Below are 27,685 nucleotides of genomic sequence, written 5' to 3'. Positions count from 1 at the left end.
CTGAGTACATTTGACCAACAGTTTGATAATGTACTATACTACAATCCCAGTGAATAAGAATAGAGTCCAGAGCATTGACAGTGCACAGCCTTGATTCCTCATGATAACTGTTGCCATTATTAATGGACATTTGTGTGATTTCTACTGAAGTTTAAAGGTTAATGCCTGTTGCTGTATATATTTTATAAGACAACCTGTCATCTATTTGTTGTATGAGACCTATTTTAAATAAATATTATTGTTCTCAACAGCTGTGCTAGTATTATACTGAAAACTGTATGTATCTGTTTTGGGTGGGAATTAGTATAGTGATCATAAAAATGACTAAATGCATAGTTTTACACCAGGACGACAGTTTGGTATTTATTCTAATATGAAAAATTTGATCATCATTATCAGCTACTCATTGCATGATTATACTCCATTAGCATGGTGCTACTGTGAACGAAAATATTTCCTTTGAAAAAAAAAATGTTAAAGTAATAATACAGTTAAATAATAATAATTGTTATAATTCATAATTATTAAATTGAATAAAATTAAATTTATGGTACTTTTTGGTGCTTGCCATTTAGTATTTTATTTAGTACTATTAAAGTATTTATTAATATTTTGAATAGCTTTTATTTTTATATTTTCAGTTTTCTTTTTAATTTTAGTTTACGCTTTAGTCATTTCATTACTTTTTTATACATATTTTTTTACATATTTCTATTAATTATTATTTCAGATTTAGTTTTAGTACTTTTACTACTTTTTATTTCAATTATTTGCCAAAGGAACATACTTTCTAATTTTCATTGAAGTTTTTAAAGCTTAAGTTTTTCATCTAATATTTCGTTTTTCTTTGATTTCATCTTTATTTAAAATAACTTTGTTTGTTTGTTTATTTGCTTGCTTGCTTTAGTTAACAACCATTCAGTTTTGTTGTTCATAAACGAGCATCTACAGATAAAAAAAAAATCGGCTTTTTTAATGACCAAATGTGTTTTTTGGGCGAATTATAGAATATTTACATAAACACCTTGCGCACTTTTCCAGCGGAGATATGCTAATGGTAAATGTCACTGAGAGATGGTCTTGATATTTTCATTTTTCCCCTGACATCAGCAAATACTCATTTTCCACTGACAGCCCAAACGAACTTATGCAAGATAAGAAATATGAAACTTCACTTATTTTAAACTCAGGCCTTAAACACTGATAAAGATGCTTTTTTTTTGACATGATGGACATGATGTAGATGGTGAATTCAGACACATTAATCTCTAAACAGACTGAGCCAAACCGTTTTTATTCTCTCCTCTTGGGAGAACTCATAATAAATGTGTCTGAAGGTCTCTTGAGGGCGCTTGTGAGCCACACAGCGCTTCTCTCCGTTTCCAAAAGATAGACACATCTGAGGATGCACAGTATTGAAATAATAATGATAATAAAACACAAGTACAGGTCTACGTTGTACAAAGTTTGACGTTTAAACCGAGCAGTTTGGTGCAGGAGAGCAGAGGGATGAAGGGATTTTGTGTCTGAGACGCGTGATTACGCTGGGATCTGCCGAAGTCCCAGCCGTTGTGTTATCGCTGGCGTTTAGTGCCGCACGATAGCGCACATCTTATTCCCCGGCGCCTCTGTGTGACAAACCCCGAGATCAGTTTGAAATAAAGAACACGCTCACACACACAACCTCTCCATCTTGTCCTTATGATGTTGTTCTCACAAGGGGGAAATGTAAGTCTGTAACCGGAAACAGGTCTGACTGGCTCCTTTGTGTTCTCCTGCTGTTCTTCTGTTTATTGCCGAGCCAGCTGATCAATGCTGAGAGAAGTGCTAACTTCTGGTCACCCTGTATGAACTACATACACAGAAAAAATGGTTAGTAAGAGATTGGAGAGAGAGAAAAAAGAAAGGTTAGTTGTGCACTTAGTTTTCTCAAGGAAAAACTAAAACAAAAAACCTTTAAAGTAAATCAGTTCACCTGGAGGCCATTTTGACACTGAACTAGTGTGTCAACATTTCCAGAGTTTAACTTTATTAAATTGAGCAGCAATGCAGTGTGACCAAGAAGAAAACTAAATCTTTGTCAAATTTGTGAGCAGATTTTTGCACCAGTAAAATCCCGTGGGAATGTCCTTAAAGGAATACTTCACACAATAATGAAAATTTGCTGTAAATTTATTCACCCTCAGGCCATCCAAGATGTACAGTTGATAAGATTGTTTTTTCATCGGAACAGATTTGGAGAAATTAAGCATCACGTCACTTGCTCACCAATGGATCCTCTGCAGTGAATGGGTGCCGTCAGAACGAAAGTTCAAATGGCTGTTAAAGACATAATAATCCACAAGAAATCCACATGACTCCAGCCTATCAGTTAATGCCTTAAGTGACAAACTGCCTGTTTTTTGTTTAAAAAAATCCATCAAGACATTTTTAACTTAAAACCATTGCTTCCTGCTACAATACACATCTTTTATCAATAATATTGCTTTCTCCAGTGAAAAAGTCATCTGATCTGAATCAGGAGAGAAATATGCACCGATCAAACACCATTTGAAACCAGTCCAAAACAGTTCTAAACAAATATGTTGGTAGATTTTGATGTTAGAGGACAACAGGTGATGGACTTTTTCACTGGAGGAAGTGTTATTATGGATTGTGGATTTTGGCCAGAAGTGACAGTTTAAGGTTAGAACACCTTAATTAAGGATTTGTTTCTTACAAACATGCAGCTTTTCACTTCACAAGATGTTAATGACCAAAGTGGATTTGTGTGGATTATTGTGATGTTCAGATGTTAGGACTCTCATTCTGATGGCACCCATTCACTGCAGAGGATCCGTTAGTGAAGAAGTGATGCTAAATTTATCCAAATCTGTTCTGATGAAAAAAACATACTCATTTACAGGTACATCCTGGATGGCCTGAGGGTGAGTAAATGTTTTAACAAATTTTCTTTTTCCTTTAAAAAGTCAACTTGAAGTTGATTTATTAAAAAAATTAGCCTGTTTTAAATGACTGCTTACTTACTAAATTTAACCTTCACTCCAAAGTCATATAATGCAACTTTACAGCCCACAGGGCATAAAATATTCCATTAAATATAGTATAAATCGTCTGTTAAAGCCTCCAGCGGGTTTTTCAGAGCAGCTCTGTGAGAGGTAAAGCCAAGTCAACAACTGCTTTCTCTCCAGGTAAAGCATTACCGTTTGTTACTATTTTGCAGAGAAAGAAAATTATGCCTTTTTGCCTTAATAGCCGAGACCATTTGAAAAGGCTCTTTTCATAGAGAAGCGTGTCATTATTGTTCTCTTATATTACTAAAATTATATACTGTTTTGTTGTTTCTCTTTGCAAGTCAATTCGGTTGACATTCTGTCCATGCAATGGCTGTGTATTTTTATTTTTACATTTTCATTTTCAAATGGCACAGACAGGTGTATAATAAGCACATTACAGTTAAACTCTTCGCATTCATCATATGCGGCAAGATTGAAATCATATGTTTTAGAACAATATATATAAAAGCGCTAATGGCGTCTAAACACAAGGAAGTCCATAATGATTATAAAGACACATCAGAAAGTTACAAAAGAGGCCAAATGTTATTATGCACCCAATCACTGAATGCATTCAAAATGCACACAATGGCTATGTACGAAAGAGCATACTTGCAGACTACTTTTAAAGCAAGTATATATATACACTATACACAGCATGCATATGTTCTCAAATTAACTTCTACATTTGCCTAAATGAGCAGTTTACAGTAGAGCTAACAGCATGGATTACTGTATCCGTTAATAAACCCAATTTCCAGTGCCAAAATCTATGACAACTTTACAAAAAAAACAAACAAACATATTAATAGAGCCACCAACTACTTTAGCCTATTATTCATAATGGAATGTTATTAAACTATATACTGTATATACTTCATATAGAAATATATTTAAGCAATCCAAAAGCATTAAAATAGATCTTTGGTTAGTCCAATCAAATGACGAATAAAGAAAGATATAAAAAATGGCAACTTGTTCTATTTCCAGTTCATTCATCATACGCCATATGCCACTGAAAAGAACTTCACAGCCTCACATACACACTAGAGAGTTTTTGCTCACCTTCCTTTGCCAATATGACACCGTGGTATTCGTTTCACTTTGCCACCTTTCAGATGGAGGAAGAATGAAAAAAGAGAGGAGAGGGGTTTGGGGATTTGAAACGCAACGGTTTATAAAAGCAATCAGGACTGAGACTTGAAGTTAGGTTTACTTACAACCAAGCACCATGATTCCCATCACAAAGAGAACCGCAGCGATGGTTAACCCTACTTGACGTAGAGAGGTGTAATCTGAGAAAAAAAAAACAAGTCATGCTATGCGCTAATCATGATGAAGAACACACACTCACAGAATCCGGTCAAACAGTCTGAAAACATACATAAAGTCACATTAATTTTAATTTCATGTTTGTGTGAAGATGTCACGACAGACTTTAAATCACCAAGTGTCTCTCAAAGCTATCTATCTATCTATCTATCTATCTATCTGTCTGTCTGTCTGTCTGTCTGTCTGTCTGTCTTTTACTATCCATGTGGGAACATTCGGAACCCACAAAGCAGGCAAAACGCACACACACAGGCTTTGAAGTAACACTGAACCGGCATAAAACACCTTTAACTGATGACTCTGAAACACATTCAGGCACTTATAAACTTAGTTCCTGGGGAATGAAAGCAGAACAGAGGCATCTACGGGTCACAGCTAATGAGGCTATTTCCTGAACATCAGATGCCCTGTAGCTGCCCTAACAATAGGACGTGATTGAAGCAGCGGCTGTCGCCAGGTCATAAGCTTTTAACTACAGCTCTTGAGACAGTAATAGTGCTCCCATGATCAGCACCTCTGTGCTTCTTATAAACACAATACTTTCCACTGACAGGGAGACTGAGTTCCTCCAGTCTTTGTGTTAGAACGCACTGTCAGCGGCTCGTACCAGAAAAACCAGCAGACTATTAACACCTGAGCAGCACAGTTGTGACATTAAGAATAAAACTGCCACATTACATGATTAGCTGCTAACGAGTTCCGCAAGATCACTAAATATGTGGTCTATTAATGTTATTGTTAACTGAAACTATTTAAAAGAATGGTTCAACCATAAATGAAGATTTGCTGAAAATGTACTCACTCTCAGGCCATCCAAGATGTAGATGAGTTTGTTGGTTGCTTTGTTTGCTGACCAATGGATCTTCTGCAGTGAATGGGTGCCGTCAGAATAATTAAGGTCTTGTGAAGTAAAAAGCTGCCTACTTGTAATAAACAAATCCATCACTAAGATGTCTTAACCATTGACCTCTATCCATAATATTGCTTTCTCTGATAAAAAACAGTTATCTCATCTGAATCAGTAGAGAAATATGCACAGATCAAGCACTGTTTACAAGCAAAAACAGTCCAAAAGTTCAGTTCTAAAGAAACAGGTCTGTGGATTTTGATGTGAGGGGATGCACTTTTTTACTGGAGGAAGTGTTATTATGATTTATGTATTTTTTGCCAGAAGCGACTGAAGTAAAAAATGTCTTAATGATGGATTTGTTTATTATTATGTTTTTATTAGCTGTTTTGACTCTCATTCTGACGGCACCCATTCACTGCAGCGGATCCATTGGTGAGCAAATGATGTAATGTTAAATTTCTCCAAATCTCTTTGATGAAGAAACAAACTCGTCCACATCTTGGATGGCCTGAGGGTACATTTTTAGCAAATTTTCATTTTTGGGTGAACTATTTCTTTAATAAATGTTTAAGCTGAAGTACTAAAATAACTAAAACTGGAATAAAAAATAAAGCTAAACAGAAAAATAAATAAAAAGAACAAAAGAACATACAATTACTAAACCTTAAGTAAAATTAAAATTGAAAATATAAAAATAAAAACTTCTTCCAAATATGAAATACTATAATAATATACAACACTGCTAATTGTTCCATCTGTTGTGCGCGTTATCATCCATTAAGTAAGAATCATAAGTCCAGTCACTTGGAAAAGTTGTAGCACAAACAGCACATGATTTAAAGTATCATCCATGTCTGTAGAACAAATGCTGCGCCACGAGTTACAGGCCAACGTTCAATACTCTGGGTTAGGGGTTTGTTCTAGTAGTAATTGTGATGTCTGCATTAGCAAGCACCATTAATTACTGAATGATTAAACAGATACTTACTGTAATGAAACGGCTCGTCCCAACTCTCATCTGTTGAGGAAATTGCACAGTTTAGAGAGGTTTTGACATCATAAACAAGACCTGAAAACAGTCCACGTGCCTATAAAATGTAATGGACTTTATCATTTTCATAATATGCTAAATAAGCCAGTAGTATATGTGTGGGTGTGTGTGTGTTCATGGTGTCTAATGGGTCTAATGGAATGAAACGATCTTTCACCTGTCCACCTTACATGACCTCCAACACTAATTTTCTACGATTTAATCAGAGTTGTGTCAATGAGATGCTGTTTATGCAAATGACTTGATGGGTAAAAAGTAATGGAGACTGATATGGGTTTTTCATATTTCATATATGCATGATGGAATTTAAAAAGATATCCTACCCAAAAGAATTGGATAAAAAGTTGTCTTTATTTAATCACTCATAAGTTTTTTATTATTTGAGTGGAATACAAAATTAATTAAACTGTGAATAAAATATAATAAATATATATTCTAGTTCAAATAAATGAGTTCTTTTGAACTTTGTATTTATCAAAAAAAGCTTGAAAAAATGTTTCACATTCACAACAGTTATTTTAAATAATAATGTAATGTAATAATGTAATAATGTTTCACAATGTTTGTGTTTTTACTGTATTTTTGAGCATAAGAGACTGCTTTCAAAATGTTGCCGAACGTCTTACCGATCCCAAATGTTTGAACGGTAGTGTATATTCAAATTAGATTAAAGTGTACATTTAAAAAAAATATATATATATTTTTTTTTTACAAAAATTTAAAATTGCAGTGATTATTAAGGATTGATATGTGTATATAAAACATTAAATATTTAAAATATATTATAATTATATATTAATCAATAATTATTTGATATATTTTAAATATTATTATACTTTTAATATAATATTTTACATATTAGAATATTAATTGTTTTATATGTATACATTTAATTTATAAAATGATATGTATATAGTTAACATTTAATTTTTGCTACTCCTTAGCAAAAAAAAAGAGCTTTATAAAAATCTGAAAATGAAACAAAAAACTATATTTTAACTTTGATGACTTTTTAAAAAATATATATTTATATGATGTATAATTTTAGATGATATTTTTTTCTAAAACTCAGTGAATCTTTCTGAAATTAAGCATCATTGACAAAGCTTTTATTGACAGATACAATGGGAAAGTAACACCTCCAATATATCATGAGTGAAAAGGCTGTAGAATACATTTAAGTAAGAAGATGACGAAGATGAGAAAGTTTTACCCCACACCACAGCTTTGGCGGTTCTGGAGGTGTTGGTGTTACGGGCCGCTGCAAAGAGAAAATGAGAGGGAAGTGAGGTCAAGGAAAAAGACAAGGAGAGAAACCTAATCTAGCATGTACATTCTTTCCTCGAATTCGCAGAATTATGAATAGAAGTGAGCTTTTGAATCCCGTTTTTGTCCATAATGTAGGTTGACAGCAAAGACTTTGGGTGTGAAAAGCAGACGCTTCCTCTTATCGCAGTCCTATGGATTTGTCCGTAATTGCTTCTAATTAAATTCCAGCGGCACTCATTCTCTTTCCGGCCTTGTCTTTCAAATTCAATTTTTGCATATTTCAATGGCGCTGCTCTCCCAGGATATATGGTTGGTTGATTCTTCATAAAGCATATCAGCTCACCGCGACAGTGCTCCTCAATCCCGCAGAAACACCGCATTATCTTTAAGCCTCTCAGCATGGAAAGAGCATTGAACATTTTCTAATTACCTGCTAATTAGTTTCTAAGTTATGTGTGCCCTTGATATGAATTGCATGAGTAAAGAGGAAGCCTCTCAGCTATTCATGCAATCCTCGGCTCTGTTACCCTCCCCCAATCCCACAATCCTACACTGAAAGTCCTTCCACCGAAACCAAACTTGTATTTGAGTCAGAATCGAAGCTTACGCTGTGTGGCTGGCGTCTTTTCAAAGGTCACAGCGGAGGTCACCGGGGAGTCTGAAGAGTTGTCAGTGATTGCCGCAGTCACGGTGAGGTCAAACTGCTCCGCATCTGGGCTCGTTGTCACCCCTGTCGCATTCGGGTTACCTGGAGGAACGAGGCGAACACTTTCCTGATTGAATTGTAGATATAAGCCGAAACAAATATCGCCAGGTTTATTATGCCACCAAAAATCAATACCTTCCGTGACAGATCAAACTTTACAGAATATGTTATCAAGGTAAACGGAGAACGAAGACATTTTGTACTGGATCTGTAACTCAGTTTAGCTGTATTGGAAACACTTAGATTCAAAACCGTAAATAAATGGGAAACAAGTATAGAATAAACATATAAAACTTAAACCGATTATTATATAAAACATAACAGGCAATTCTGGGATGTTTGTGTGGTTCTGCTGGGAAATAAATATGTAAAAAATGAAATAAAAATCCTACCCTGACCCACATTTGTGGGTTTAGAGCTATACAACGTAGGTGTGGAGCTTTCCAGTGGTGTCGGGGTCTCTGTTTGTGTCACGTTCTCAGCTGCATAACCTTTATAGACAGAAACACAGACACATTTTGGCTTTAGTGAGTAAAACTTTCATGAAGCTGGATAGAGTTTGGGTGGAGAAATCTTGTGCTTCTCTTTTGGTAATAAAGAGTAAGCAACTATCTATATGTGAGGTCATTTGGATGCTGATCATATCTCGTAGATTTTGGAGGTGCCGGAAAGTATGTTTTCTGGGATACAGTTCAAGATCTTGGGATACTGATTTCCCAGGGGAATTTTCAACAATGTACCTTGGCCATTTTTCAAAAAAATATTTTGAAGGCTGATAGGTATCTTATGTTATTATTTATAGCGTATAAAAAGACCATTACCAGAATGGCATAAGCAAACACCCACTTAAAATGGGCAATGGATAGAAATCTATTGCACTGACTTATAATTTAAGGCCCAAAACTGATTAGAGATGAGTTACAGAAAGAAATATAGACAAAAATTAAGATAATGAAGAAGATGCCAACCAAAATATGTTTGAAATTATAAATGCATGCATATATGTTGCTGGTCAGAGAGATATGCTACTTGCTCTTTGTCTATTCTATTCTATTCTATTCTATTCTATTCTATTCTATTCATTTTAAATTGTTTTACTTAAAAAATACTAAAATATTACATTATTTTATTTTTATTCATATAATATAATACAGTTTATATGAATATAAATATAGACACCATATAAAAAAAGATAAAGATAATAAAGAAGCCAGACAGATATTGCCACTTGCTCTTTTTTATATTATATTATATTTGTATATCAAATTTAAAAAGTAGTAAAATATATTTTTTATTTTTATCTAATCTAATCTAATCTAATCTAATCTAATACTATATAAATATAGATACCATATAAAAAGATAATAATAAATTATCTTTTAATAATCTAATTAACAATTATCTAATAATAAAAAATAATAATAATAAAAAAAACTCCAACCAAAATATAAATACATACATTTTTGTAGTTCGTCAGAGAGATATGCAGCATGCTCTTTTTATATTATATTATAATATATTATATTATATTATATTATATTATATTATATATTATTCACTTTAGATTGTCAAATATTTAAAAAAACATTAAAAAATAATCATATTTATAATTGTATTAATATAATACAATAATAAATGGATAGAGTAACTTAATAAAGAATGACAAATAACACTTTTTTTAAAAATACATTTTTACTAATATCTAATACAATTTAGCATTCATCCACAAATCAAAAAATGACAAATAAAAGTACAGAACGAGAGAGAGAATATGAATTTGATAATTTCGTTAAGGATGCAGAGACAAATATCTGAGCCTTTAACAAGAGCATCTGATAATTTTTTATAAAGCATAAGCAACAATCTCCTTCTGACACCATTATGCCTTATGAGTTCAAGATTACACACACACAAGCAGCAGATGAATGCAAATGTATTCTGAGGCTGGCATAATAACAGTGTGGTGATGTAGAGTGCAGCGGTTTGTAATGAAGGCAGGCCTCTCATAGACCCTGCCACAGAACAAGGACTAATTGTGGTCTAGCAGAGATGGGTCGCAGCATTTTTGTATGCATTTTCCGGCTACGTGCAGTTTTTCCAATGAATCCCTTCACAAGATGAATGGCCACATGAGACTGAGCAAAACACTGTGATTATTGCACAACGGCTATAATCAATCTTTTATTGGAAGTATTCATCTGAAAAATCCCACATATTAGACCCGCTGGTCATTCGTGGTTTTGGGTAATGTAGGATTTTATTAAAAATAGGCTTTATCAGATTAAGCTGACACATGTTTATGATGTATATGTGTAATGTAATAAAAGACGGTGTGTGTGCGTGCGTGTGAAAGAAAAAGAGAGGAGGAAGAATCATGATAACTCACTTCTGAAGACGAGTAACAGAAGAAAGGCGGACCCTCGCAACACGATCTGAAAAAGAGAAAACGCCCACAATCACACAAACGAACGTCTCCATGACTGTGGAAAAAGGTGGCTGTACAAAATTACCTTTTTTTTTGTACATTTTCCCACAAAGCACTGCTGTTTTTTTTTTCTTTTCAGTATTCGATTCTCTTTTATTCTATTGCAACTTTAAAGCAAGATGAACCCTTTTTACTTCCATAATGTAACATTTTTATATTTGAGAAAATAATAATTATATTTGTCTATTTGGAATTGACTGGATAGTGAAAAAAGGGAGTTACACTGAACAAAATTATAAATGCAACATAAATGTTAAATTATAAATATTTTTGCCCCCATTTTTCATGAGCTGAACTCAAAGATCTAAGAGACTGGTTTTCGGACGCCCCCGGACCCCTCAATACAGTAAAACTGCACAATTTATTTTTCAGCTCATGAAAAATGGGGGCAAAAACAAAAGTGTTGCGTTTATAATTTTGTTCAGTGTATATAGCAGAATAGAACCAGACTGAATAAGAGTTTGCCTTTTTAAGGTCTTTTTGAAGGAAAATTAATACTTTTATTGATTGCAAGGACACAATAAAATGCATAAGTGTCAGAAAAGACTTCTACATTTGTACAATAAATAAATAAATTACGTTCTTTTGAACTTTCTATTCATCAAAGAATCCTAAGAATTTAATTCTTTCATAAAAATTTTAATCAGCACAACTGTTTTCAGCTTTGATAATAATGTTTCTTGAGAAGCAAATCAGCATATTAGAATGATTTCTGAAGGATTATATGACACTGAAGATTTGAGTAATGATGCTGAAAATTCAGCATTGCATCACAGGAATAAATTACATATTAAAATATATTTAAATAGAAAACAGTTATTTTAAATTTAATATTTCACCATTTTTACTGTATTTTTTAACAAATAAATGCAGCCTTGGTGAGCATAACTTACCAACCCCAAACTTTTGAATGGCAGAATACTATAAGTAGGTTCATTTTTGATTTCATGTTGAATATTTAGCAGCCATGCTTATGTTACGGTGCTTTACGGTTTTCTCGTGCTGCCGTAAACATTCTGCCCGTGTAATGGGAGCGTTTGAGATGAGAGGTCTTGACATTTCCCAACGTTATCATTAGCCAATCAATTCTGAGATGTGGTTGTTTTGGAAATTTGTGCCTTTTGATCTATAAAAAAAGGCTGCCAGTGTTTCTGAGGGGAGGGGTTACTTAGCAACAGTGACATGAGCAAGCACACAACACAAACACTGGATTATGACACATCAGATGACAGGCCAGCATTACAGTCACTAAGCTCTCCATTAATATATTCAAACAACTGCAGCACCAAAAATATCGTCGTTCTGTAGGTGTGAAAGAACAGACTGCCGCAGACTGGGCCAAAACTCGCGGCTTTAAATGCGAACCAATGACATTAGAGTCTTAGTGTGTCAGAAAGCGTGGGGTAAGATGTGTCACTGGGTAAACTGTGTCAACCCCTTTATCTGGCCAACATTCTACAGGAAACATCCATCACATGAAATGCACATGAGAAAAAGATGATAAATAACTTTTTTTCCATGTCAGATTTTCTACATGACAGGCATGAAAGGTATTAAAATAAACCATGGATTATAAAAATAAGCATTGTTTTTCCAAAATTGAAAAATACTCAACTTTTCAAAAGTTTGGGGTTGGTAAGATTTGTTAAAAATAAAATGTTTTTGAAGTCTCTTATACTCACCAAGGCTCTATTTATTTGACCAAATATACAATTAAAACAGCAAAATTGTGAAGTATTATTACAATTTAAAATAACTGTCTTCTGTTTGAATGCATTTTAAAATGTAATTCATTTCTGTGATGCAAAGCTGAATTTTCAGCAGCCATTCCTCCAGTCTTCTTCAGTGTCACATGATCTTTCAGAAATAATTTTAATATGCTGATTTGAAGAAACATTTCTGATTTTTCAATTGTCATTGAGTCACTCATAAATAAAACTTTCTTTGATGAATATAAATTTCAAAACATTGATTTGAAAGTCTTTAATGTCACTTTTGATCAATTTAATGTGTCCTTGCTCAATAAAATTTCAATTTCAATTTATTTATAAAGCACAACTAAACACAGCTACCGTTGACCAATGTGCTGTACAAATTAAAAGCCATTAACAGAATTAAGACAAAGACAAGGTCACAGATAAAACTCCAAGACACAAGGCAAGACAACTGCCAATCATGATTAAAAAGACAGATCAAATACAAATTATTTTAACCTAGATTTAAAGATGGATAGTGTAGGAGCAGTTCTGATTTCCGTAGGTAGACTATTCCAAAGTCTCGGAGCGGCTACGGCGAGTGCTCGATCACCTCTAGACTTGAGTCTGGTTATAGGAACCACTAAGAGTTGGTCTATCAACAGATCAGAGAGGTATGAGGGGACTAAACCATTTAAAGACTTAAAAACCAATAAGAGCACTTTAAAATTAATCCTGTAGTAACCAATGTAAAGACTGAAGGACAGGGGTAATATGCTCACGCTTTCGAGCTCCCGTCAAGACTCTGGCAGCTGCATTTTGAACCATCTGAAGGCGGTTTAAGGAAGGTTGACTAATCCCCAAATAAAGAGAGTTACAATAATCAAGCCTCGTGGTGATAAAAGCATGGATTACTCTTTCAAAATTAGTAAAAGAAAGAAAGGACTTTCAAAACGTGCGACATCTGTGGCATTGTGCTGTGTGATAAAACTGCACATTTTAGAGTGGCCTTTTATTGTGGCCAGCCTAAGGCACACCTGTGCAATAATCATGCTGTCTAATCAGCATCTTGATATGCCACACCTGTGAGGTGGATGGATTATCTCGGCAAAGGAGAAGTGCTCACTAACACAGATTTAGACAGATTTGTGAACAATATTTGAGAGAAATAGGCCTTTTGTGTAAATAGAAAACGTCTTAGATCTTTGAGTTCAGCTCATGAAAAATGGGGGCAAAAACAAAAGTGTTGCGTTTATAATTTTGTTCAGTGTATATAGCAGAATAGAACCAGACTGAATAAGAGTTTGCCTTTTTAAGGTCTTTTTGAAGGAAAATTAATACTTTTATTGATTGCAAGGACACAATAAAATGCATAAGTGTCAGAAAAGACTTCTACATTTGTGCAATAAATAAATAAATTACGTTCTTTTGAACTTTCTATTCATCAAAGAATCCTAAGAATTTAATTCTTTCATAAAAATTTTAATCAGCACAACTGTTTTCAGCTTTGATAATAATGTTTCTTGAGAAGCAAATCAGCATATTAGAATGATTTCTGAAGGATTATATGACACTGAAGATTTGAGTAATGATGCTGAAAATTCAGCATTGCATCACAGGAATAAATTACATATTAAAATATATTTAAATAGAAAACAGTTATTTTAAATTTAATATTTCACCATTTTTACTGTATTTTTTAACAAATAAATGCAGCCTTGGTGAGCATAACTTACCAACCCCAAACTTTTGAATGGCAGAATACTATAAGTAGGTTCATTTTTGATTTCATGTTGAATATTTAGCAGCCATGCTTATGTTACGGTGCTTTACGGTTTTCTCGTGCTGCCGTAAACATTCTGCCCGTGTAATGGGAGCGTTTGAGATGAGAGGTCTTGACATTTCCCAACGTTATCATTAGCCAATCAATTCTGAGATGTGGTTGTTTTGGAAATTTGTGCCTTTTGATCTATAAAAAAAGGCTGCCAGTGTTTCTGAGGGGAGGGGTTACTTAGCAACAGTGACATGAGCAAGCACACAACACAAACACTGGATTATGACACATCAGATGACAGGCCAGCATTACAGTCACCAAGCTCTCCATTAATATATTCAAACAACTGCAGCACCAAAAATATCGTCGTTCTGTAGGTGTGAAAGAACAGACTGCCGCAGACTGGGCCAAAACTCGCGGCTTTAAATGCGAACCAATGACATTAGAGTCTTAGTGTGTCAGAAAGCGTGGGGTAAGATGTGTCACTGGGTAAACTGTGTCAACCCCTTTATCTGGCCAACATTCTACAGGAAACATCCATCACATGAAATGCACATGAGAAAAAGATGATAAATAACTTTTTTTCCATGTCAGATTTTCTACATGACAGGCATGAAAGGTATTAAAATAAACCATGGATTATAAAAATAAGCATTGTTTTTCCAAAATTGAAAAATACTCAACTTTTCAAAAGTTTGGGGTTGGTAAGATTTGTTAAAAATAAAATGTTTTTGAAGTCTCTTATACTCACCAAGGCTCTATTTATTTGACCAAATATACAATTAAAACAGCAAAATTGTGAAGTATTATTACAATTTAAAATAACTGTCTTCTGTTTGAATGCATTTTAAAATGTAATTCATTTCTGTGATGCAAAGCTGAATTTTCAGCAGCCATTCCTCCAGTCTTCTTCAGTGTCACATGATCTTTCAGAAATAATTTTAATATGCTGATTTGAAGAAACATTTCTGATTTTTCAATTGTCATTGAGTCACTCATAAATAAAACTTTCTTTGATGAATATAAATTTCAAAACATTGATTTGAAAGTCTTTAATGTCACTTTTGATCAATTTAATGTGTCCTTGCTCAATAAAATTTCAATTTCAATTTATTTATAAAGCACAACTAAACACAGCTACCGTTGACCAATGTGCTGTACAAATTAAAAGCCATTAACAGAATTAAGACAAAGACAAGGTCACAGATAAAACTCCAAGACACAAGGCAAGACAACTGCCAATCATGATTAAAAAGACAGATCAAATACAAATTATTTTAACCTAGATTTAAAGATGGATAGTGTAGGAGCAGTTCTGATTTCCGTAGGTAGACTATTCCAAAGTCTCGGAGCGGCTACGGCGAGTGCTCGATCACCTCTAGACTTGAGTCTGGTTATAGGAACCACTAAGAGTTGGTCTATCAACAGATCAGAGAGGTATGAGGGGACTAAACCATTTAAAGACTTAAAAACCAATAAGAGCACTTTAAAACTAATCCTGTAGTAACCAATGTAAAGACTGAAGGACAGGGGTAATATGCTCACGCTTTCGAGCTCCCGTCAAGACTCTGGCAGCTGCATTTTGAACCATCTGAAGGCGGTTTAAGGAAGGTTGACTAATCCCCAAATAAAGAGAGTTACAATAATCAAGCCTCGTGGTGATAAAAGCATGGATTACTCTTTCAAAATTAGTAAAAGAAATAAAGGACTTTATTTTTACCAAGGTTCGCAACTGGTAGAAACTTGACTTCACAACTTGGTTGACTTGTCTATCAAGCTTTAGAGCACTGTTCAACACCACACCCAGATTTTTCATGTACGGCTTGACATAAGGTGCAAGAACACCAAGATTTAGATTTGGTATACAGTGTGTATCAGAAGGGGTAAACACCACAATCTCTGTTTTACTCTCATTCAGACTTAAAAAAAAAATTAGAGACATCCACGCATTAACATCCAAGAGGCAGGCGGCCACCAGTTTAATCCATTCTTATGTTTCAAAGGAAGATATATTTGTATGTCATCTGCATAACAATGATAACTTATACCATGGTTCTCAAAGATAGATCCGAGAGGAAGCATATACAGAGAAAATAACATGGGAGCTAGAGTAGAGCCTTGGGGTACCCCACAGGTCAAAGGTACAGAAGAAGAGTGAAATTTGCAAATATTAACTGAGAAACTCCTGTTTGTCAGATAAGACTGGAACCAATTTAAAGTATTAATTTCTTTGAAAAATGTGGGCTAAACTATGTCAGATGCTTCGAGGGTAAGATGTGCCAGTGTCAAAACTAATAGTGTTAATCATATTTGCATTCAAATGCAGAAAAAGTTGTTTTATTCATCTTCTTGATAAGTAATAATCATAGAGAGAAATGGTATAAATACTGTATTATGACGAGTAAATGTATCATAACTAAATGTATACATTCTCACCATAATAACATTAAAGATAACAGACTATTTTTGAGAAAGGTTTAGGGTTAAAATTTCATTTCCAATCTTTTAAATCATACATACATTTAAAAAGTTATCTCTGTTTGAACAGTTTCATGTTGTCTTGTCTGATTTAGTAACAATATGCCAACAAATTGTGCAATGTTTCCGTCTGTAACAGCTTCCCCTAAGCCAGCAGAGACGTGGCCCTAAGCATGTTCTGCTGAAATCGGCATATGGAGAACGCAGCTCAGCATGGAGTCTTTGTGTCCTTACAGATTAATTGTATTGGACTCAATTAAGTTCTAAATTTAATTAACACAAGTAATGACTACTGACATGTCAAAGATGATTAATGCATCATATCAAAGCTCTAGGCTAAACATTTTCTGAATAAGTGAGCAAAAAACAAATTATGTTACAATTATCTCCGCTTTCCCATACAACAACAAATAAGTAGTAGTGCCTATTCAAAATTCAAGTGAGTCTTACGTCACACTACTTCCTGTAAGCGTGAACTGCTGCCACGTGTTACCACTGAACATTCAATTTGTTGAAAGGTTAGATCAAGCCAATCACTCCTGTCTTGTATAACACCTTTTAACGCAGAGACGACTCTGCGTTAAAAGAAATGTAACTTCATGGAGTGAAAGTGGGGTATGAACATAATTCAATGTCTCGACGGATCTATCCATTAATATATTCATACTGGCAACAGCTTTCAAAGTAATATTTCTAACTTTATAGAACATGGCATTAACTATGCAACTTAAAAAAAAAATAGAAATTATATTTTCCAAAAGTGTCTGTGATGGTATTTTCATGACAAATCAAATAGAAATATTTTAATATTTTTAAACGTACAAACAGGCCTCATTTATAATTTTTTATTTTTATTTTTTTTCTTCTGATTTTGGAGTGAAACACACCAGCTGACCGTTTTGTTTATTTTTTTTACTTTTCCTAACTTTCCTAAAAACAATGAATAAATAAACATTTATTATTAACATTGCACATTTATTTGTTCCTTTTCTATTTTATTTTGTGGCCTCCAAGACCTTTTTCATTAGAAGTAGCCACTTTGATCTATGCGAGGGCAAGCATGTATTGAACTGTGGCTGTGTGCTTCATTTTCTTCTGCAGGTGAGCGAGTGTGTTTACCTGTTTCTAAAGACAGATGGTCCTCCGGGTCTTACATGATCGATGGATCAGATAAACGAATAGGCTGGTCCACAGTGACCTCACATGCTTGAAGCACATGAGCCTGTGGCTAAGCATATCATTTTCCTTTCTATCTCTACATCTCTGTCTTTCTCAGACGCTCTATTCTGCTTACCTTGTAGCATCTGTGTACGCTCTGAAACTCCAAAAATAAGCGTATACTTAAATATCAACTGTTTGATTTCACTTACCTTGATGTTCATTTTGATCTTGCGTCCCGCATCCAATCAGAGTCAAACAAAGCGCAGCATCTGCCGGTCTGTCGTAAAAGAGAAAATATGGAAGTTGGTTAGATGGTTGACCACGCCCTAATGTCACACTTCCTCTCAAGCTCAGTCCTTCTCACGGAGGCCTCTCACTCTGTCCACATCTGCCAGTCCTATTTTATGCCTGTCTCATCAGCTATTGTCTACAATTCAAACTGTGTTAATGCCAGCCTCTCTCACACTCTGTGTATCAGCACTGTAACTCATTGTCTCTAAGCAGCTCTTTGTGTCTGCACATTCAAAATCTATCCTGAAATCAGAATAAAGCCTGTATCTGTGTATATGCAATACCTAAAGGACAGAAGTGTATTATTTTATGATATTTTAATATCTTTTGACTCATTATTTTTTGTTATATATTTTATTTTTATAATTATTATTATAAAAATTATTTTATAACTATAATATTTATATCTAGTTATTATATATATATATATATATTAGTGCTGTTAAACGATTAATCACATCCAAAATAAAAGTTTTGGTGTACATAATATATGTGTGTATTGTGTATATTTATTATGTATATATAAATAAACACACATTCAGCATATATTTTGTAAATATTTAAATGTATATATTTATAATCATATAATTTATATCATATATAAATATAGTTAATATATAAACGTAACATATAAACGTATTTTTCTTAAACAAACATGCATTTATGTGTATTCATATATACATAATAAATATACACAACTTATTTGAACTGTGGAGACACAGTTCAGATAAGTTGACATTGGAAGGAATTGCTGAAAAATGCATTTATACACTGTAAAAGTTTACTGGAGTACATTTCTAAGATTATTGGAGTACATTTACAAGAAAATACAGTTTTTATACTTCAAAATTGTTTGTAAAGCAGCAGACTTAAAGTCATTTGCCCGTCATTCAATCACGTCGCTGTGTAGGAGAAACAAGTAAGATATTAAAGGCATCTTGTGAATTTTCTCTCCTGGCGTGCACTGTTCTCCTTTAAATGATTTACATAAGTGACATACACTACTATGTAGACTTCTCTGAAAACAAAAGGAAGGAAACCATGTAACCCACAACTAGATGAGGTAACGAAACAGAACGCCGTGTTCCAGAGGTTGTCATGACAGCAAGGCCTCCTAAGCCTTAAATTAGGTTAGACTACGATCACAAAAGTACTGAAACTTTTTTCATTTGATATGTTTTAGCCTTCTCAAAAGAGCCGTAATGAACATCACACGATCTCTGAAAGCCCTCCTCCTACACACTCCAACATTTCTTGAGAAAGAAATTCAATTTCGCAATTCTCAAATGATCAACATCCTCATCTGTCCCTCTGATTCAATAGTAGGGGTAAAGCATGGTTAACTGAACCCACCTGGTATAAATAGACCACTACTTTGTCCTCCACAATAAACACCTACACATTACATAAATCACACTGTAAACCGTCTGTTTGGAAACAATAAACAACAGAAGCTTGCCAGAACTCAACAAAGAGGAGGCAGACCACCCCGTCCCCATGTCACATTCTCAATTCTGACCCCCACAATCCCAAGATTCCTTCCTCTCCTCTTTTTACAGAACGCTGCAATTTGTCACAATATTTTCTCTTCATTTGCCTTGGACCATTATTATTTTTAGATTAAAATTGACAAGTCATTATAATATTCAGTTTCCTAAATATGGAACAGCTTAAAGCAACACGGACAATAAATATAACATTTTAAGAATACATTTTAAGAATAGCAAATTGATAACATTGATGATTACTGTTGGAATCACTTTCAGAACATTTTTTTTTCTCCAGCTGATGAATGATAAAAACATCCAACCAGACAACCAATCAGAATCCATTCTGCTTTAAAGAGCTTGAGCATTAAAGTGACAGACGACTTCACTGCATTACATGCTTATAACAATCACAATGTTATTGTCCATTGTGTGGACCCTAATATAGTTATAATATATTTACAATTATTGTTCTTGGTGTTAAAGGGATGGTTCACCCAAAAAATTAAATTTCAGTCAACATTTACGTGCCTTCCACTTGTTCCAAACCTGTATGAGCTTCTTTCTTCTGTTGAACACAAAACCAAACCAAACAGTTGACGGTAGCCACTGACTTCCATAGTATGTTTTTTTTTTCATACTATAGAAGTCAAAGACTACCATCAATTGTTTGGTTACATACATTCTTCAAAATATCTTCTTTTGTACTCAACAGCTGTAAGAAATTCATATAAGTCTATAAATCCTACGCTGTTTAGACTTAAAATTTTTGCATAGTGAATAATAAAATGGGTGAAAAAAAAAATATTTTCACCTGTTTTATCATTCACCATGCAAAAATTGTATGTCTAAACAGCGTAGGATAAAAAAAAAAAGCAAAAAAAAAAAACATGAGAGTTTAATACTTGGGGTTAGAAATAATAATAAAAAAAAACTTAGCAAGCTATTTAGTTCTTTGAACTATGGTCTCCTCATGTCCGTCCACTAAAAGTAGTTCAGACTGCATGGGAAAAAAAAGTGCTATTTCCACAAAAGGTTTTTATTAACTGAAGTGGAGATCTAGATCTAGTCTGTTTTTTCCACTCTCTAGCACTACCTAGCATAATAAAGAGAACAGAGTTTTAACAAGGCTGCGTATGGAGCACCACTTAGCCTTGAGTGCATGTCCTTGCATTTGACAGAAAAAGTGGCAATTAGGGACCAATGTAGCCATAATTTGTAGCTGGTCATCACAGGATGGGACAGACCCATCATTATGAAATGATAAAGAAATAACTAGCTATAAAACAACAGAAAACACAAACAAAATGATGTGTAGAGCATGCATATAAGTATGTCGGTCCAGTAAATCTATTCAAGTGCATTAACATTTAGACTGATTCAGTTCCAGACTTTGTGAACTAATTTTAAAATTCCTTTGAGTGAAAAGTCTTCTCTTTAAAGCAGTAGTTCATGCAGAAATAAAAATTATGTCAATAAATACTCAGGTTCATGTCATTTTATGTGAAAGAATTTTTCAGATCAGGTTTATGCACTGGATCAATCGATTCATTCACAAGACTAACCTCAAAACAATCTTTTAAATAAATAATGACTTACATTTTTGTCTGTTCCTCAGACAAGGTTATCATATGACTTCAGAAAAATCATATGGACCGTTTTTATGATACTTTTATGATGCCTTTTGGAAAAAATGTGAGCTATTTTATATGGAAACTTGTTTCTGCCACAGGATAAAAATAAAAATAGGTATTGCAACTTTTTATCTTACAATTCGTACCGTTTCAACGAATTCTGGGGAAAAAAGTTTGAAATGTGACAAACTCAGATTTGTGAGATAAAAACTCAGAATTACAAGATATAAAAAAAATGCAAAAAATAAAAAAACAAACATCCAGAATTGTGGGATAAAAAGTCGCAATTACCTTTTTTATTTTTATTTTTTTTTCCTGTGGCAGAAATGGGCTGCCATAGCATTCACCATACACTATTTATTACATTCATTTTCATTTTTGGATTAACTATTATTTGCAGCTGCTTAAAAGCTCTGACAGAATTTCTGTGAATCAATATAATCAATAACTCACAGATAAGACTTTTTCATATTAATATAATAAATATAATTACAGGAAAACATTACAAATGGATACAATGCATGAATCAAACTGCTTTTGATGGGAGAAGTGCAAAAGAAAACACCTCTCCAGATGAATCTTTGATTACACCAATTTGGCTGAAACACATGCCTGGGTTATTATTGCATGTGTTAGAGGTAATTACCTGACTGAAATCTTCTGAGGTGTTCAGCGAGCGCCTGTGTAGAAATGTCTTTTTGGTTGTCAAGTATCCTAAAAAAAAGGACGAGACATGGGAAATAAAGCTGTTAGAGAGTTAGCCTGCCATAGTCTGTCAGTTTCAATCACTTTTTAATGGTACTTTTTGTTGTAAACTAATTAGTGGTTCTTGCATTTTTTTAGCCATAAAAACGAATGATACATCAAATTGCACCGCTTGTTGAGGAGAGGTATGCTATTACTTTACAAAGTGATTGGGTATATGATTTCAACCTGGCACAACAACACAAAAGTCACTCATATTTTCTTCAGAAAGCATTCAAATCTTGTTCGGTGTGTCATGTAATATATATATATTATAAACTACTCTGAATCTGCCACTATGTAATGAACAAAAGGCTGTCTAAGAAAACAAAGATGAAACGCTGCAGTTGGAAATGTCACAGCTATTCACATATTCTGCACTGCACTGTGAGCAAAGCCACCTGGGTAATGTCTGAGAATAACCATATTTGCAGAACTTTATCATCGGTGATTATGGAGTAAATTGTTTGCGCTCACTGTATTGGCCAGCTCCACAATGCTCTGATTGCTAATGCATTGCGTTTTGTGTCATTTTCAAACAATAAATGAGCAGAAACCAGGAACCAAAACATACTGCAGCCACAGAGTAATGGGAGATAGACTGCAAGCCAAATTCAATCAAAATTCTTATTACTTTAGTTCGTGTTGCTTTATTATTTATGTAATTTTAAAATCTGCCGTGTGAAAAGGCAATTTTGATAGAAAAGTTCAGCATGCAAATTCTATTATAAAATGTTGCTAGTTTGCGTTGAAGTGCTTATGAGCTGACGGCAAACAGTAAAAGGTTGTTTCCCAGCAACCCGCCACCAAACCGAGAGAGTTACGGGTCGGATGAGTTGCGACCAGCAGAATCGAGCTGGACGTGCAACTAAAACCATGCATTTGATGCTCAAAACCAATCTTTAAAGTGAGAATAAAGCAACATTCATTGTAGCCTAGACAGAACAGTTTATATCATCCAAAAAGCACCAGAGAAACACCATAAATTAGCCGGATTCCCCTGCTTCCCTGTCCCTGATGAATAACCTGGGATTGTGATTAATGACAAGTCATCTTTTATATACACATATAAAAAATAGATTAATCTGTCCTCTGCAGAGAAAAGTCATTTTTCACTTTTCAAAGTTAGAAAAAAAAAGTGCAGAGTCAAGCGTTCTGTGGGCCTTTAACAGCGGTGACATAATCTATGTGTGCACAGCTGCAGCTACTGTAAACCTACTGGATGTAGTTTATTACAGTGCTCTACCCACAACTACCTGCGACAGATTTGTGCATGAAAGCTGGTTGACCGTCGCTGACCATGCAGAGAGAGCTAAATTTACACAACGCATCGAAATAAACTGCTTATTGCAGGACACAGATCCTGATTTGAGGTAATGCGTTAATGTAAATGAGGAAATGAGAAGACTGGCACTGCAACAATATTACAGTAATATGAGGAAATTTCAATGCAATCATTAACTAAAATTCAAGATTAAGCTACTGTAGTAGAGTTCGTATGAAAGAAGTTAGTGTGACTCTGCATTGTGGACAATGAATATTTGGAAACAAATACGAGCGACGAATATTAAGCCTTCTACAGACTGCACAATTTTAGCAATCCTATAAGATCATTGCAGATCACACTTTGCGACATGGATCTAATAAACTTGGGTACGACATGCATGTAGACTGTACGCTATGACGCACGTTATTATAGAAGAATAACATGTCATCAGCATGCGCTGGTAAACAAACAAAAAGAGCATGACGAATCACACTTTGGCAGTTGGAGTTTTTATGTGTGTGGAAAAAAAAGTGGAAGCGGCAAAAGAGGAAGGGATAAGAGCTTGAGGTATAAGCAGTTGTATGTTTTAGCATCATGTCGCGTTGATTTCATGTCGCATTTTTATTGGCTGGTCAGTAAACATGGGTTGTAGCAGCAACACACTGTGCGATGATCATGCTGAATTTCGGACACTGTCAGAAAACTATTGTAGGCTATCTTTGGTCGCAAGACCGTGACAAAATTCATCTTTGAACCTCTCTCACTGTACGACAATGGAGCAGCAATTAGGAGCCACGATCACAGAAATCGCCACGATTGTTACACGATGCCAATCTTTCATCTGGGACAGTTTGCCTCGGGCTTTAGGAAACATCCCAGCTAACAAAAATATGTTCTAAGATCGGTTTTAATAACATTCCCATTAAGTTATGAAAACATAATTTCTGAATGTTCTCTTTTTTTATGTTTTAAAAAACATTTATGCTTATGGAAACATTAAAGGAACATTCCATTTAAAAAAAAAAAAACATTATGGTAATGTTACTTGAATGTTCTCAAACAAGCAGTAACATTTAAAAAACGCCAGATGAATGTCCACCTGAAATAAATAAAATATTACTTTTTGGTTCCTAATGTTTTGCTAACATTATTAAAGACCAGATAACTCCAAACGAATGTTCTTTTAATGTTACTTGAAGAACGTTTGTTCATAAATTTTGAGAGAACCTTGCCAAAATGTTCTAGAAACATTCCCCATATTACACTGTAAAAAATTAACTTTGCAATTCCGCAATTAGTTATAACAAATAAAAATTTGCTGAGATAACTTAAAAATACAACTTAACTAAGGGTGTATTCATACCAGGAAAGTCAGCTAGTTCGCTTGCTTTGGTCCAGACCAAATTATTATTATTATTTTTTTGGTGCGGTTCGCTTTCACACTGCCCTTTTTGCAAGTGAACCAGAAACTGTAAACAAAAAAACACATGTGCTTAAGGTCATCCATTCAACCGTACCAGAGTTCGTTTGGAACCGGACCGAGACCATCTCTTCAGCTGGGTCTCGGTACGGTTGTATGGTGCGCACCCGAGTGCGATTGCTGTATTCACACCTGCCCAAAAGATCCGCACCAAGGGGGAAACGAACTTGAGTTCGATTCAATTGAATCATACAAAACTTTTTCTTTTTTTTTTTTAAGTTTACTAAACTAATATTTTTAAATCTAGCATGAACACATTATTACTTATTCTAATGTTGAATTTTAAGTTGCTGGATTGTATTGCCTGTGAGATAAAATGTCATACATCCGATCATACTTTTGAGTTTTAGTATGTCTTAGCTTGTTAAACCTTACATTTCCCAGTGTTAAAGCAACATTTGTTAGGATATAATGAACTGTGGCTGCGTTCTAAATCTTAAAGAGCTAGAGCTTTGGCACTTTCACCATTAGACGGATATATAATAGAGATCTGAGAGAATCTGCCCTACGGCAAAACAGTATTTCACCGCACTGGCTAGATGATGATCCAAATGAAAGGAGAGGCGGTTCAGATGGTGCTCTTTTCTACTGGCATGAGAACACACACGTTGATTGAGTTTGATTGTGTGTGTGAGCATGTGTGTGTGTGTGGGAGTGTTTGTGTACAAGGACTCGTTATCATGTGACAGATTACAACATACAAGCTCAAGTGGGAAAGTTGTCATGAGGGCTTTGTATTTTCGTCTGTGTAGCATCTGTGCGACTTTTCATTGCTCTCACGGCTCAAAAGGGGAATGTGAACACATCGGGGAAGCAGGGGATTTGTTCCTCTTTTTTGTACAGAACCCTGACTGTTATCATCGCATCTACTGCAGCACCCTTATCCGTTACTATGCTATCGTTTACTTATAAAGAATCACATCTCATAAGAAAAAAAAAATTATCAGAATTTGTACCTGAGCTCAGACAAGCATTTTATTAACAAAGTAACAAGAACATGCTATTTGGGGCGTTAAATAATGGCGCAAATAACAATAATCTGATGAGCGAAAATGTTAGTAAATTGCGTTGTGTGATTCATTTTATTACTCTTCTCCCATACATTTTGTGACAGAAAGGGAAACTCCTACAAATGCATATTCAATAAGGTCAGGTGCAAAAATAACTGTGTCCATGCCTTCTTCATTGCACATCTTTAGTAAATCCTGACAGTACTATTTTTTTAAAGTTATATTTTGGGGCTTTTTATGCCTTTAATGGTAAGGACAGTAGAGAGCTGACAGGAAAGCATTGGGCAAAGAGAGGGGAGTGGGATCAGCACAGGACCTCGAGATGGGAATTGAACTCGGGCCGCCACAAGCACAAATACTTTGTTTGGCATTCCAAAAGAGGACACGACTAGAAATCAGTGGTTAAGTTGTATTTACAACACTGTTCCAGAACAGTTAAACCCAAATATTCAGATGTGTCCAGCGCATTTTATGGAGGACTGTTTCCTGATAGAGTAGACTACAATGCCGGCTGTTCTGACTCACAGACTGTAAGTACGTTTTCCTATTTAAAGGATTTGCCACTGACGATTCAAACGCGAGTTTTGAGCAGTGTAGAGTAGCGCTTGTTGTTTGTCATTTCTCTGATCACAAATGCAGATGTGGTTTTATGTTTACGCGGCGCGATGCAACAAATGCCTCGTTTATTATGGGTTTTAATGTTTTTGTCTCTTCGCTCCTGCCGGACAGGGCATCACAATATGGTAAGGGGCGTAACATTTCCGTCACACGCTTGAGGTATTCGGCCAATCACAACGCACTGGATAGCTGGCCAATCAGAGCACACCTCGCTTTTCAGACCGATGAGCTTTGTAAAAATCGATGCGTTTCAGAAAGGCGGGGCATAGAGCAGAAACAATAATGAAAGTGACGAAAGTGAAAGTGACGTGACATATGGCCAAGTATGGTAACCCATACTCGGAATTAGTGCTCTGCATTTATCCCATCCTAAGTGCACACACACAGCAGTGAACACACACACACACCGTGAACACACACCCGGAGCAGTGGGCAGCCATTTTTGCTGCGGTGCCCGGGGAGCAGTTGGGGGTTCAGTGCCTTGTTCAGGGGCACTTCGTCGTGGTATTGAAGGTGGGAGAGAGCGCTGTACATTCACTTCCCCCACCTACAATCCCTGCCGGTACGAGACTCGAACCCGCAACCTTTGGGTTACAAGTACGACTCTCTAACCATTAGACCACAACTTTCCACATTAAACCGCATAAACACATTTCATTACACCAAATACACAAAATAATGTTCTTTTTAGCAACATCATATGACCCCTTTAAATTTATCTTTTATCTTCTTTAACTATAATCAATAAATTTGTGAACAGTTACATACAAACCACACCTGGGATGAATTTAACTGATTTTATGAACCTTTTGATATACCGGCTTCACTGTACAGAACAGGTGTATACATGGCGAAACAGCGTGATGAATACTAAGCAGAAAACTAGACAATAAAAATAATAACATAATAGCAACGTAATAACATTTCTTTTAATATCCTGCTGTACTACCTGATATAATTAACACCTCGCCGTTGATTTGCATAACTTTGCTGAAACAGTTGCAAGAGTGTTGTTTGTTTATCTGACTGAGTTTGAGGCCTCTTAGAAATACAACAGAAGAATAAGAAGATAAGGTGATACACATCTCCTGGAAGTTAAAGATAATCACAAATGGTTTCATTTCAACATAAGCCATTATTCTTTTAGAAAAACAACTAGATACCCAGATGTTCTACAACATCATGGAAATACTAAAAACGCAGGTATTTCCTCCACCATAAGGCACCTGCAAGTTAGACATCGTTAAACGTGCCTAAAAGGGGGTGGTAACTATGGCAACAACGATAACTTCTCATCT

The 27,685-nt window shown here is 34.8% G+C and overlaps 1 protein-coding gene across 1 annotated transcript; it reads right to left on the bottom strand.

The window, feature by feature from the left end:
• Positions 1–1,278: 1,278 nt before the first annotated feature.
• fxyd5 (FXYD domain containing ion transport regulator 5) lies at positions 1,279–18,296 on the bottom strand. Its single transcript, XM_016507725.1, has 9 exons — positions 18,066–18,296; positions 10,651–10,696; positions 8,657–8,755; positions 8,166–8,306; positions 7,503–7,550; positions 6,227–6,256; positions 4,277–4,351; positions 4,122–4,167; positions 1,279–1,852 (listed from the first exon to the last, which is right to left on the bottom strand). Exons 1-9 carry the CDS (start codon positions 18,075–18,077, stop codon positions 1,828–1,830), a joined length of 522 nt encoding a protein of 173 aa, XP_016363211.1. The 5' UTR covers positions 18,078–18,296; the 3' UTR covers positions 1,279–1,827.
• Positions 18,297–27,685: the final 9,389 nt, after the last annotated feature.

The sequence above is a fragment of the Sinocyclocheilus anshuiensis genome, unplaced genomic scaffold (assembly GCF_001515605.1).
Source record: "Sinocyclocheilus anshuiensis isolate Anshui unplaced genomic scaffold, SAMN03320099.WGS_v1.1 scaffold758, whole genome shotgun sequence".
Classification (NCBI taxonomy): domain Eukaryota; kingdom Metazoa; phylum Chordata; class Actinopteri; order Cypriniformes; family Cyprinidae; genus Sinocyclocheilus; species Sinocyclocheilus anshuiensis.
The sequence above is the reverse complement of the archived record's forward strand: the minus strand, read 5'-3'. Positions and strand labels throughout refer to the sequence as shown.